Source organism: Anneissia japonica, unplaced genomic scaffold (genome assembly GCF_011630105.1).
Source record: "Anneissia japonica isolate Jap-2015-1 unplaced genomic scaffold, ASM1163010v1 scaffold670_len1213532_cov191, whole genome shotgun sequence".
NCBI classification, from domain to species: Eukaryota; Metazoa; Echinodermata; class Crinoidea; order Comatulida; family Comatulidae; genus Anneissia; species Anneissia japonica.
Genome location: NW_022693499.1, coordinates 47,365 through 62,776, shown reverse-complemented (window position 1 = coordinate 62,776; position 15,412 = coordinate 47,365). Strand labels below are relative to the sequence as shown.

The 15,412-nt window shown below is 34.9% G+C and overlaps 1 protein-coding gene across 1 annotated transcript in view; it reads right to left on the bottom strand.

Moving 5' to 3' along the window:
• The window catches only part of LOC117100744 (conserved oligomeric Golgi complex subunit 1-like), a gene marked incomplete at its 5' end in the record, with an annotated part of 25,039 nt that extends 11,288 nt beyond the window's left edge, over positions 1-13,751 (bottom strand). The window contains 16 exon segments of the mRNA XM_033240537.1: positions 1,725-1,832; positions 1,927-2,022; positions 2,703-2,903; positions 3,224-3,459; positions 3,808-3,912; positions 4,473-4,660; positions 5,367-5,438; positions 6,259-6,450; positions 7,082-7,118; positions 7,337-7,423; positions 7,946-7,987; positions 10,668-10,853; positions 11,174-11,240; positions 11,867-11,970; positions 12,596-12,707; positions 13,662-13,751. Coding sequence (XP_033096428.1) covers positions 1,725-1,832; positions 1,927-2,022; positions 2,703-2,903; positions 3,224-3,459; positions 3,808-3,912; positions 4,473-4,660; positions 5,367-5,438; positions 6,259-6,450; positions 7,082-7,118; positions 7,337-7,423; positions 7,946-7,987; positions 10,668-10,853; positions 11,174-11,240; positions 11,867-11,970; positions 12,596-12,707; positions 13,662-13,738 — 1,910 coding nt within the window.
• Between the last annotated feature and the right edge of the window lie 1,661 nt (positions 13,752-15,412).

Sequence of the window (15,412 nt, the reverse complement as noted above, 5' to 3'; positions counted from 1 at the left end):
ATATATACAGTATATATCAAAAGCAAGTAAACAAAAACAAAGTAAACCACATAAACTTTTATAAGAAGACATTATATGAAAGCAGAATAGCACAACATACAATCTGTAAAATTATTATCATCAGTTCATATTAGTGGTGATGATTACTGGGACCCTCAATATGAATGATTTCAAGGTAACATACATTATACTTCAGAAATATTTATACACCAGTCTTACAGTTCAAATGTGTTTCAGAGTCCAAGGGACTACTTCGACTGCTTTTCTAATTTATAGTTATTTGTGATACTTTAAATATATTAACTGATTTTGTTAAAATATTGTTTGAAGGTTTAAAGGATAAAGGTTTGTGCTGCAAGCATTTATCATAATCACAAATACAACATTTGCAGTGCTTGCAAAATATGGAAGCTAGAGATGTAACCTACACCAAATCGTATGTTCATATAACTCAAGTTTTGATGAATTTGCACTGGTTGCCTATTCAACAATGTATGTACCAACTGGCAATGTTTGTCTACAAGAATTTGAATGACAGCGCTCCTGCATACTTATCTGCCCTTGTGGATCGTTATGAACCATCTCGTGGAGGCCTATGATCATTGTCCTAAAACATGCTTCAAGAGTGTAGGGCCAAAAATGGGCGGGGTCAGAGACCATTTTATGTTGCAGTCGCAACTGTATGTAACAGTTTACCAGCAACAGTTAAATGATCTTCTAGTCTTGAAATCCACATCTTTAAACTAACATTTCCCAAATTGAATCAATGCAGAAGCACTTTACCAAATTTTTTCCTAAACTCTGCTAGATATCCGAACAATCCTCACTATAATACTGAATAAAAAAGACAGGCTTGATTACCTTCAACTAAACACATTAGAACAAAGAAGAATTTTTCTTTGCTTTATATTCCTATACAAAATCATTAATGGTATTATTAAAAATGATTCACTTTTTATTTAATACAAGTCGACCTCATCCCATACTTCACCTTCCCATGCTCGATGCAATGCATACCACTTCTCACTCTTTCATATATTTTAATCATCTGGAACAGATCATGTCGATCTCTTCCTTTGAAACTGCTCTCGACCACCTGCGTTAAGCCACTTGCTTCTTTTATTTACTTATTTATGTCTTGCTTATTTATTTACTTATTCTTTTTTACGTAGTTTTTTATTTATTTTTTATTAATTCATTAATTTTTTTATTTATTTTTATTGTTAGTAATTACTGTATTAACTTATGTATAACATTGGCCTATTAATATTACTATTTATTTTGAGTTATTTATTATTGAATTGTTATTCTGATAGGTACTTTTTACAGGGACCGGTTCCTTTTGTTAGCTATTAGTGTCTTGAGTAAAATAAAATTATGAATTACGAAATGAACACTTTCAAAAATAACTTGAAAACATCACTATTCATTGATGTTTTCTCCTGTTGTTAATGCACAAAGCGCAATGAGTGCGACATTGCGTGGAGGACTCTGGCCCTATATATTTCATTTATTATTATTATTATTATTATTATTATTTAATTTGTTTTGAGCAGCAGTGAAACTGATTAATTTAAACAGCTACATCTTTAAATCTAAATTCCCCAATAGAACATGATCCACTGCAAACATGTTAATGCGATGTATTATTAGTTTTGAGAATCAATTTGGGATGTACTGAAGCGAGTTCTTATAGCATGAGCACCATAACCACATCACCATACCTGGTCTGTCTTTGCTTTGTGTCTTTCTGATCTGCAATGGTAACACAGATTTGTAGATTTGGAGCCAACTCCGTCAATGCCAAACAGATCCTACCAAGTGCCACAGACCTAAGAAAAATAGATGAGGGGAAAACGCCTTTGTTATTGTATTGAACTGGAAACTATTCAATGATATACCAAAATATAGGATGAATGAACCTACCTATCCACAACAATGGTACATTCCTCTGGTTGCTGTTTCTTCTCAGCAAGGTGTTTTTGACAGGTGTCAAGATGGGAACTCACATGATCAATGATTCTGAAGAAAAAAAAAAAATTATATTTGTATTTTTGTTCTAACATTGTGTAATTTATATAATTGGTGGCCATGCCTTCCAGATTTTTTGCAGCATCCAAACTTCAGAACTCTGGATAGACTGATACAGGGCATAGGCTCATATTTACACATCCTCACTGGCAATGGTAGAATGTACTAAAATCCTGAGCAATTTATCCTGTTATTGGCGGATACAGTAAACAAAAATCTATAGATTCACCTACAAGGTAATAGTATAAAAATAACCTGTGACTTGCAGCTTCAATTAGGCTGAATTGTGCACAGGTGTGGACTAACTCATTATAAGTGTCACACCATGTCCAATCAGCTGCCAAGAGGTGCACTTTGTCTGTCCACAATGACAGGCACTCCGTGGACCGGTACACCGGGTAACTCCCTACTCTTTTCAAAGGATTAACTGGGTTCTTTAAAGTGCGCAAGAGAAGAACGAACTGTGTACACTGGATCTGAGAAGACTTGTTTCACCACCGGAACCAGCGCTGACATTGTGGCTGTAGGTTGTTGTGCCCCTACCTTAACCGCTCGGCCATTTGACTTTCCTTAGTGTGTTCATGAGATTTTGTCCCAACATAAGTAGGTTTTTGCCAGAGTGGGTAAAATATATTATAAAAAACAATCATTAATGGGACCATATCACTAACCTATGGACACACTTGGTACATGCCAACTGCAAGAAGCTATGAAGAGTTTCTGTGTCGGAATAACGATCAAATGGCCCACACATACTTAATCCTGATTTGCCAGCAAGTTGGTACTTGTTCTCTTTCTTGTCTGCCTGTTGTGTGTAGATGGACAAGTCTTCTAGTAGTTTCTGTAGTTTTGTATTAAACGCTGAGCAGAGACTGTAAGTACAGACATACATTGTTGAATATATATAATTTAAGTAGAGAAAGTGATTGCATTGATACATGGAATAATCTGCCGAAACTGACATAGACATTTCTATTTTAATTTATTTCGTCTTTGAACATTATCATTTTTATCATCATCATCAATCTTATAGTCATAATTATTGTTATTCTCTTCATCATTTTTCTCTCATATTATAGTCATAAAAATAAAAATAAATTTCATTGCCATTTTTATTAACAACTTCATTATTCTTTTCAGCATTTATCTTCATCGTTGTTTTCATCATCGTGAAAATCATGTCAATGTGTACCTCTGTACTTGATTTGTATACGCTCTAGTCTTCATGTAAAGTCCTCCAGCATCAGAAGGCAACTTGCTTGAGCCTCCACTCCAGGCTGCTGCATTTGGCATGTCACTAGCAGACTCTGTCCACACAAACCCAGCAATGTCCCTTTCATCTGGATTGGAGTTTATCTCTTGGATCACCTGGTTAGTAGTGTTCTGTATGGTTGTTGTGGTTTTATCTAAGTCATCTTGTATAATGGCCTACAAAATAAAAATATGCATTAACTTTGTTAATGCAAAGTTATTTTGTCTTCCCATACACAAAAAATGATGTACCAAATTATACATATTTAAAACAAAATGATAAACAAAGATGATAAACAAAGATGGCAGTTACAAGAAAAATATAGGGTCAGGAATTAGGAAGCAAGGAAGACAACAGAGTCATAGAAGATGTAATACAAAAAATAGCAAAAAGAGACAAAAGAAGAACACAGATAGTGAGGGTGCAGAGATCAGGTCAGAAGGCAGAAAGAAAAAATAATACAGCTCTGAAATCATGCTCTAGGCAGGGAGATGTAGGCAAGAGCGAATAAAATAATTGATTACCTGGGCTCTGTTCAGGAACAGCGGTCGAACAAACTCCCCCCACAGAGATAATGGTTGGTTCATAATGCTCTTACATGCTACTTTCCAGTCCACTACATCTTCATCCTGAAAGAACATCATGTGACTTGAATATTCTGGCAAAGCAAAGCTACAGGCACTACCCCACACAGTTAACACACATAACAGCATACATTACATGTAGCTCCATACATATTATCCACACATAGTCACAAGCCATGAAACACACATTCACGTTAAATACTCACAAACACAACACACTTATATTATAAGATATGTAATGTAATGTACTGTAGTTAGATTTATATAGCACTTTAAAACAAAACGGTCTCAAAGCACTCAAGGTGTGGAATAGCTCGTGCAGTAACTTGCTTCTTCCCTTAGGGTCTCCTCGTGTCTGAGCTACCCGGTAAACCGGTACCCGCTACTCTCGTCTGTCCACAGCAGGGGCTGAATGTGTATATAGTACACGAAAAATTACATATCGCTGCATACCATATCAAAAGAGTTGCAAAATCTTGAAGGTGGCAGCTTACTTGAAGAACAAACTCAAACACATTGCATATCCACACACTCAATTATAACAATAGTCCTCATATTGAATAATACAATTTTAATAAAAAAAAATGATCCTAAACTTTACATACTTGTTTGAGTAGTTCCCATAATGCATCACGTATGGAAGTCAAGCCTTTGATGGTGTTGATGTAGTTGAATAGTCTGCCGACTCCTGTATGTACATCCTGAACACAGGTGTCAACCCATTCCTCCACACTCTGATGCAGGTACTGTGCAGAGATAGCAACACCTGGTGTCCGCAGACTTGGTCTAAATCCTTTACATCATTATAAGACAAAATCAAAGTTAGCAGTCTATAAATCACGTATGTAACATATTCTTTTAAAAGGCACCACTCAGACTAGCGCTCCAGTCAGATGTGACTCAAACCTGGTGCGAGTTTCACGCAAGGCATGAACATGTCGGGTGTTCACACTATGTGGGTAATCAGTGTTTACCAATGTCACTACAATATGAGAACAAATGGGGTGAAAGATCTTTCAAGAAAGCAACTGCTGAAGTCTGTAATAGCCCACCATCATCTTTAAGATTCTGCACCACTTGAGAACTTAAAATCACATCTCTTACATAACGCATTCCACACGCTGGGGCGGATGCAAGGGGGTGCAGACGGTGCAGTCACACACCCCTAAATTGTATTAAGAAAAATAATTGTTGTATTATACTGCCGATATGAATTATTGGTAAAATTTTTAACATACGATAGTGCAATTTCCGGGCCTCTAGTGGTCCATATTCTCAAAACTTTCTCACCAAAGGCCCAACCATGGTGGGACTCAGGTGGTGTGGACTCTCATGCACCCCCTACTGCCAAATCCTGCATCCCCCCCAGACATGAAAAACAGTAGGTGGATTTGAAACTTAGTGTCACAAAATTTCACTACTGCTATATAATGTTCATTTATTATTATCATTATTATTAATATAATATTTTTACGTTGATGAAATACTTTGGTTTGTACCAGTTATTGATGCAGGAAGATGCTTCGTATATGATCCACCCATTACTTCTTTAGCAAGTAAGTCTTCTGAATCTGAAAATAATGCATGAAAAAAACTGATACATTTAAATTCTTGAATTACTGTTTAATGTTTAAAAAACATTTGCCCATAGTGTTATTAAACAATGATGGTGATATTTAATCTTCCTCTTCACATTAATATTATTAAATGTCTCCCTCCAATTAAAGACCACTTTTGGGACAGGGATTTTCATGATCTTCAGCAGCTTATTTTTTCTTCCATCTGGATGTCTTTGGAAAAACTATTTGCAATACAAGAAAACAAAATTTTATTTTTGTGTTTGCTGCCCTCCATTGATGATCTTAAAAAAAAAGTTTGTGAAACAAGGTATAAATAAAGTCTCGCCTTGGCACTACATCACAGAATTTTAGAGGATGCAGAGTTAAGGATTTTTAGATTATTATTTACTTATTACATATTCGGCACAACAAATCAGAAAATGGCCAGAGGGGTGCCAAGAGGATGCCATGGACTGAGAGCCTAACACAAGATGTGGGTATCCTCTAAACCCCCTGGCCAAACAAACAAACAATAACTAACAAAACAGCACAAAGGCGAAGACGACACATCAGATTAAAATAGCCAATAAAAAGATTGGTAAAATAGATAAAAAACGCAACAAAGTTTAAAAAATGGGTCTACAGGATTTCATTTTGCAAACCGCACGCTTAAAACCGGTGTTAAAATACCAAAAGAACAAGAAACTAGGATGTTATTTTTTAAGTTAAATAAAAGTATGAATATCGGCTTCACCAAAAATCTCATTCTTGTTAACAACAATTCCACACACAAATTTTACACAAACTTTTCGTAATTTTTTTTCCATCTTACCATTTTTTGGTAGTGAAGTAACTGCAGTTAACGTATGCAGAAGCAGGTCTGATTTGGGGGAATCCCCTTGCTTCTTCTCAATAGGGGAAGTTCCCGATTTGTTCTCATCGCAGTAGAAGATTGTATAGATTTGGCGTATGGTGGTTGAGATCAGCTGGATTACATTGCAAACTTGCTGCTTAATACTAGCACCTGGAATATGCAAACATTTTTTTTATTTTTAATTAAAAAAAATTGTTATTTCCATGCATTAAGCATTAATTACATTCATTCATACTAACAGTTAAGTAATAATAATAATAATAATAGTATAGTTTTATATAGTGCACATATCCATCTAATGTAAGATGCTCAGGGCGCTTGATATGTGGAATAGAGGCGGATCAAGAAATTTTCTGAAATTTTCTAAAACTCAAAAAACAAAATGCTAAAAAGGGTAAAAATGCCTTTTCAAAGCAGTGTTCCTCAACAAAATTATTGACTTGACATGACAGATGCTATTCTCCCCCTCCCTTAGACACCCCTCACACGCGTCGCAAAAGTCTAATCAAAGACCTATAGTCTATTCTATACTGGGAGTCGCAAAGCAAAATAATAATTATCACACCTCTATAGATGCCCGGGAATGGCACTTATTCAGACTTAAAATTTGAATATTTGATTTCCATTTACAAAAAAAATTTGGATAAATGTAAGGGGGATCCTGGCTGGCAGGGAACCCCACCACTACTGGATTAATATGATGTGTCCTACACTCGATGTCACAGACATAATATGCTGATATGTATCAACAAAGCCCTTTTTAGATCAGGGTGCTATATACCATGATGTGCTGATTGAAAACAATGCTGAACAGCTGTCTGTAAATAAACAAAAATATCAAAATATAAGTTTCATCATATATAACATAAACATTTTGTCACTAACAGCTAAAGCAAGCAGTTAAAATATACACTTTAAAAAAAAAATCAAGTTTGATGCGCGCATATTCAAGAACAACATTCGAGAAAGGTGTTTATTTGATCATTTATATAATATGTCTGTATTAATTGGTAGTTGTATAGAATAGTAAGCTGACCTTCCTAGCAAGAAGGAACTCTGTGAAGACTTGTCTTGGTGAGCTATCTTCCAGGAGAATAATGGAGCAAAGTGCTTCTGATGTGTCCTGCAGGAAAAATAAAAATATTTTTATTATTTGATTTTTTACATTAGTTTATGCATAAATTTGGAAATGTAATATATACTTTCATGGGCAAAATCAAGCATACAGACAACAAAAACAACCACAAATACTCCAAATTAATATACATTGTCAATACAAGGAGGTCAATATTATAAGAAACTAAACTATAGAATGTGAATCATGGTAAATAGTTATTTTGATTGTATTTAACGATTATCTCTGCAATGGTTTTAACATGTATTTTCTTGACAGTAGATGGCCTAGCATATGCACCCGGTAAAATGAACTACGATCTCAACCAATGAGGTGTTCATTGAAATGACACAATACATTAATACAGGTCATTCATTGGTCATTCATTCTAGAAACTCTTGCTACTGCTTAGTTGTGGCCTGACATGACCTGTTATCATAACCAATCAGGTGTTCTTTGAAATGTTGCATTATAATACAAGTGATACATTGGTCAGTTTACAGAATTCTAACAGTTGTTAGCACTACTAACCTCATCCGACATAACTGAATCCTTCAACATACTTCTACAACTCTGAGAAAAAGAAAGCATTTAGAAGTTTAAATTCCATTAAAATTACTTAAATAATTTTATTATTCATCAATTATCGACTTAGGAGGCTATGTTAACTTCTTATTAGCTCTATATTTTAGAAAAAAAATGAAATGTCATTGTTAGTATAATCAAATAAAATTTTAAAAATATATTTTTTTCAAATGATTATCCAACAAGCTATAACATATAACATGTAGTCAGATGACATTTTCACTCAATGCTCCTTTGAGTTCTGTTCTGGCAACCTCACAATTATGGGAGCTTCAGAGTGCTGGAGAACGGAGCGGTGAAACTGGTTCCTCTGCATTTAGTCGGTATCTTTCATTTTTGGTTACTGTTGGGATATTTTATGGTTTCAATCCATTTTTTGAGTTCATTTTGTGAAAAACACTTAGAACCATATTTTGTATTAAGTGCTCAATAAGACTAACAATATTATTATTACTATATATAAAAGATTTTAAAAATGAGTTTGACCTGATTTACTGTATAATATTATATAACTGTATTTATATATACATACGTATTAAAATATGTCCCAACTGGACACCAACCCACTATTTCTGAGTTTCTATATAAAATTAAATTATAAGGAAGTCCACTCTTCAAATGTTTAGCATAGATAGTTCAGAGAATTTTGATTGATTATCAATCTCATATTACATCCAAATTCCAAATTGTTTTATGCATTCACCGAAGCGGAAAGATTAACCTAATAATTTTGATATGTGTATGTTTTATGTTGTTTATTGAATGGTCTTATGTTAATAATATTACAGTCTAATATGACCACAACATAAGGAAGTCCACTCTTTAACTTCTAACCATAGAACACTTTAACATGGTAGCTTCAGACTGATTTAAAATTATAATTCCTTAAATCATAAGGAAGTCCACTCATAAAATAGTAGAGAACGATTTATTATCAATCTCATATTTAAATTTTCGGAAATGCATTGATGTGGTAATTTAAACCTTGATATGTATATGTTTTATGTTGTTTGTTGAAAGGTCTTAATTATTAATATTACAGTCTAATGTGACCATAACATAAGGAAGTCGACTAATAAAATAAAATAAAATAGCTTGCATATTGATGACACACACTGACACATGTACTCCAGAGGGGTCCTCTGTATTTATTTAGATTCAGATTAGCATAGAGTGTTATAGGGTCTATTCGGGCGAGTATTTTGTGGAGTCTAACACGGGATAAATCCGGAAACGGCCATTTCCAGTTCTAGTCCAAACAGGCGTTAAACACGGACCACCTGCTGATATCCGCTGATAATCCAACGCTGCAAATTGCAGTGTTTTGGAGGAGCAAAAGCAGCATGCATTTGCAGCAGGGAGCATTTTTTATCACTTAATCCTCTGACTTAATCCTCTTTGATTGTTTCAACACGCACCAGAAAAGTATGATTTTTTCATAGTCCCTGTCTTTTACAGTTATTTTCCAAAAACGAAACTGAAAAGCTCGAAAAATAAATTATTTCAACTGATGGCTAGCCAGAAACCAGATTGTTCCCTTATCACACCATCTACCACATAGGCTGGGCCAATATTATCCTCCTTAAGACGACTGAAGCAACTCAATCGAAACGTTGAGACTTTCTCAACTACAACAGTTCTTTTCAGAACTACTTACACATGGTGTAACGCAAGCTTAAACACATGTTATTACTTCGCCATGCAAACTTTCAAACAATCTAAAATTCATATTATGACCACAACTTTTAAAGTCATGATCATAATATAACTTAAGGATGAAAAAGAATGCAATCCTTTCAATAATTATACTTTGTCCAAAACCAAACTTGGTATTGTATTCTTGTGCTTCCACCAGTAAGGAAAGTAATTAAATATGCATAATTGTCTTCTGTGAATGGTTGAATGCCAACTTTTCAATGCTTGGTGGATGCTCTCTTCCAATTTGTTTTTCATAGTTGGATACAGTGCATATACTCTCATAATAATTTCATATTTCTAAACATAGTTTGGGGTGGGTATATGATCAATTCACATGAGAGATTACATCCATAGGATCCCTCTCAGCCAAAAACCTAAAAAATGCATAATATGGGGATAAAAAAACATTATCAACTGTGATGGGCGCACCGACACCGCCCCACCAAATTTGAAAAGGTAATGGTTATAGGGCTGGTAAAACTTTCACATTTTACTTGCCAATTATTGAATTAATACAGTTTACCATTTGCACATAATTTTCCTATCCCTGAACAGGCACTAATTCAATAGTGGCTCTGATTTTTTGCGTCTTGTGTGATAAAAGCTTAAACTGTGGTTTTTACATCATAATGAATATTTTGTTGCTAGGCAGAGCTCTGAAGGCACACAGGGGAGTGAATGTTGGGGAAATGCCACCACCGTCACCGCTACCGAAAGTTGATGATATAATACAGTATAGCCTAGATATTATATAAAACAAGATGACAACTGAAAGCTTCATTAAATACTACAGTATAGCCTAGATATTATATAAGACAAGATGACAATTATTGTCAAGTTAATTTTGGACGCTATCGAAAATGGTATTCCCTTAAAAATTGTCTTTTTCAGGAACTAATGGTCCTTTAGAACTCAGAACTTGATTATAATTGCATACTATCAGATCCAGATATCACAACTACCTACCTACCTGTAATATACTAGCTTTAAAATGACTAACAGCTGCCCACTGGCGTGACAATATTGGGAACCAGGTTAACAGTTGCGTGGACTGTTGGTTAACGCCATCAAGCTGCAGACTACTCATGATATGACAAGCTAATAGATACAGTTGTGTCCCTCGCAGATGCTGTCTGTTTTCTATTGCACCCCAAATCTAGAAAAAAAAGAAGACAAACATTTACATGAATCTAAAAGAAATGATACAGATATTAAAATCATTTGAACACTGTAAGAGAAAACTGTATATGTAACACATGTGTACATAGTGAAATTATAGTAAAATTATGGTAGAATTATGTCAGTTGAACTATGTAAATATGTTAAAATTATGCATAGTGAAAATAGATATCATGTATTTAAATTTGGCATAATTATATTGGTAACATAATGTATGGTAAACATAATAGAAGTCATTGATTAAAAAAATTAGAGACAGCACATAATTAGGTGAATATATAACAAGTTGAGATTTACTTTTTCTGGCATGTCAAGGAGAAGTTTAATCTGTGATGCAATGGAATAAAAGGTGCTCTTGCAAGTCCTGAATAAAAAAAAAAGAAAAAAAAGTGAGATAATTAGTCCAGGGTCACAAGTCTCCCGTGCCTCATGGGAGTTTCCAGGAAATTGGGACGTCTTCCCACACTCCTGCAAACAATCAACAATCTCCTGGAAAGGAACACCCCATCGTACTAAATTTTTTAATCTAGAGGCATCATAATCATAAATTTTCTTACCTCCACCCCAATCATGGTGGGGATGAGGTGCCCTACACCCTGCATCTGTGAAAGTCTCTACCAGAGCCCCCTCTATTTTGAATTCCTGGATCCATCACTGCAGATCTAGAATTAACTTGGGGCCCCTGGTTAGTGCACCTTAAAATCTTACAGAAATTTGCTATGCTTAATTTTTAAATGTATGTACTATAATATCAATTGTCATAGTATAAATTACTTTTACCGGTATGCTTGATTTATCAGTTACTGTTATACACTTTTATATTAATATATCAGAGGGGGGAAGGGAGGGGTTAAGTCAGAACATATTCAGAATAGATAAGTGAGCAGCACTTATTTCGATACGTAATATTGATATACATTAAAGTGACTGGATCTGCACTTGCTTATATGTGGAAATAATTATTGTTATTATTGAAGAAATGTTACACACTTGTCTTTAGCTTGTGTTCTGATTGCGGTGCCAATTCCCTTAGTTAAATGCGTTGTTCGCAGAGTAGTACAATAATTCTGCATCTCCTTTACTGACTTTACAATCTGAAATTAAACATATATAGATAAGTAAATTAATTTGAAAGTCATAATAACAAATGATACTAGAACAGGTTAATGTTGAAAAATATTCATCTGGAGTTAATTTTAAACTTCAGTTAATTTTTATAAAAAGCACCTGATAGGGGGAGGGCAGTGACCTGTCCCAAGCCACAGGGCCACCAAGAGGGGAAACTGTAACAGGGGCAAGGGTTGGTGTGGGCCCCCACTTACGTGCACGAAGGGCGGGAAAGATTACGCCTATGGCGCAAACAATTTTTTTGAGGGGGCCTTGTCAATCTGGAGGGGCCCATTATTAGGGGACCCATGCCATTATTGAGGGCCCATAATAGTAATTAATAATTTTTGAAAAAAATATAGAAAAAAAAAGGCTACTTGCAATTTCTATGGGCCTCCTGGTAAGCTTGGGTCCCGGGAACATGTGAATGTCTAACTGTTTCTGTAATTGTACATGTTCTAGGACCAGCCATTTATGGACTTTCATGTTTGTGCTGTTCCACTCTGCCTGCTATGTCAATGCTCTATTTATTTTTCATTTATTTAAGAAGGTAGAGTAATTGAATAAAGATAGCAAGCTCCCTCCCCACTGGCACCATCACTGAATACATACCCTGTCTGAGCATATCTTCATGTCTGTAATCGTATCTGCGGCTTCAATAAGTTCACGATATCGCTCACCAACCATCAGTCTTAGATCTTCCTTCTTCTTCTCAATATCAGCCCTAAGTATAACAAAGAGGAACGTTGTAAAAAGGACACAATGCTCGTAATTGACCATGATACATGATAGATAATAATAAAAAAAAAAAAATAACTGTTTCACTTTCAATATAAGCAATCAAAAAATGTCTTCCCATAGCACCATATATATTCATAAACAGGTAACATGTTAACTTTCGCAAGAGCAGATTTTGAAAATCTATGGTAATAATTTGAATCTCAGATGGCACACCAAAGAGTATAGAACTGAAAGAAGTCCAACTCAAAGTATAGTTGAAACACAATCTTATCTCAAAAAGTACTAACACAAACTAAAAGACATCCTTTAAAAAAAAGTGAGTCATTCATATCGAACATGTGCTGCATCTAAAGAATGCATGGTTCGAGTTTCGAAGTTTATTCAAATTCTAATAGAGGCACCCCAATCTTGTGGTAGCACTTTGTTTTTGCAAAATCAAGCCAGTCAGACCTCTTGTAGTTCTATACTCTTTGGGCCTACTATTCACAAATAAAACAATACACTTCAATCACATTCATTAATATTAGCCAATAATATTTCACATTTTTTTCAGAAGTAAAGCAGGACCATAAATGTAATTATGTTTTAATTCATTATTAGTTCCCCATAGGCCAATTGTACCATACTGTATCTTATGATAACTTCAATATTAGCCCTTTCCTTAGTCAATGTGTCATATATTCTTAAGCTTGATTCCATACAATCGCTACACGCTATTGCCGACAGCTTTCGGTGATGCTGATTGGTAGGTTGAATCGGGGAGTCTTCCGATTGCAAGGACTGCTACGCAGTGCAACAATTCCACTGCAAACACTGTAGCGACAGTGTAGCGATTTTAAGGAAACCAGGCTTTATGCTAGGCTGTGTTATCTAGACCTCTTCTTGACCTCTTCCAACCCACTGGCTCTCCCTATTCCATTTACAGTAGATCCTTTACCTTGTGTTTCGTTCTACTTGTCGAATCTCATCAACAGTGAACTGCTCAAAAAGTGTATTGGTATCCATTTTCTCCATCTTCTGTATATAACTAAAACAAAGAAAATTATTATAGTTTTAGCCAACTGAAACAAACCCTGGGAACAACAAGTGGAATAATGCATGTGAATAATGTGAATCAGAGCATGAGGGTAAGCACATGCCCTTCCAAAAGATGTAATGGGTGCACAGGTCTTTATCAGCGAAGTGATTGTACCAACTGAACCGAAAACCACCCCGAATCAGTGAGAATGTTATATTTTTTTTTACTAATTTTTACATTTGGCTTCTTTCAAATGAAGCTACAGTATTACATCATACTGAGGTTGAAGTACTGAATACGAGGTAACCAAAAGCAAACTTTGTTACCAGAGTTATGTATTCCACTCGCAGCCACATTTTAATAACATATCAGTCTTTCATACTCGTGAAGATTCAAAAATTTTTGGGAGATTTTCGCTTTAAATACAAAGACACACTCTCAGGTACAGGTGCTGGCAAATGTGATAATGCCAATTTGCAATACATTTTAAGCTAACCACTACTGTACATGGGATGATGACAGCATTGCACCAGCTATTAAAATAAAAATTTCACCAACACAATCTCATCAGAAAGTACAAACAACACTCAGAGAAACAGTACAACAGTACAGTATGTACATTAACACACATGCGCTTGTTCTGATATTATGTTTTAATTTAAGGTTAACTGAATTTGAAACATTGTCTATATTTCATCATAGCATGATCCAATCCATTATCCTCCTTAGCGTGTCTACTAGTAAAACCATTAGTAGAAATGTAAATCCTAAAACAAGGAAAAGGTTAAAATTCCTAAACAAGATCTACAGGGAATAATTAGGAAAAACACTCCTCATTTTTTAAGAATGTTTTTTTTTAAATGAGGAAGACTTTCACTATATCAAACAAACCAATACTTCCTTGAACAAAAAAAAACATAAAAATAACAAGAGCACTCAGTAGAGCAAATATATCCACTTTCTAAATTTCCCAAATATGTTCCAATACTTCAACCACCACCACTCCACCCCATCTCACTTCACTGCTCTTCAACAACGCACAGTAACTTGCCGAACTTTGTTAACAGAGTTATGTATTCCACTCACAGCCACATTTTTCATAACTTATCAGTATTTCATACTTGTGAAGATTCTAAAATTTTTGGGAGATGTACCATTTGGTACAAACATACCGTCAGGTACAGTTGCTGGCCAACGCCAACTTGCGTTACATTTTAAGCTACTACCTACCACTACTGTACATGGGATGATGACAACGTTGCACCAGCTATTAAAATAAAAATTCCACCAACACAATCTCATCAGAAAGTACAAACAACCCTCAGAGAAACAGTACAACAGTACACTATGTCCATTAACACACACGCCCTTGTTTTCATGTTAATATTCATGATTTGAGTGACGTAGAATCTATTGCTGTATCAAACACAGCACTTAACCCATTTGTCCATGCCAGTAAGCTCAATGATGATGAAGAATTCTTTAAGAATTTCTGTCTTTGATGTTAGAGACTGGATCATCTTCAGTAATGATGCTAATTATGTTATAAATAATGATAATAATCGATACAATACATTAGAATTGCAATTGATAATAAACTGGAGTGGGAAATAGAAAAAATTAAGTATACTAAAACCAGACAATATGCTTTAATTTAAGGTTAACTGAAT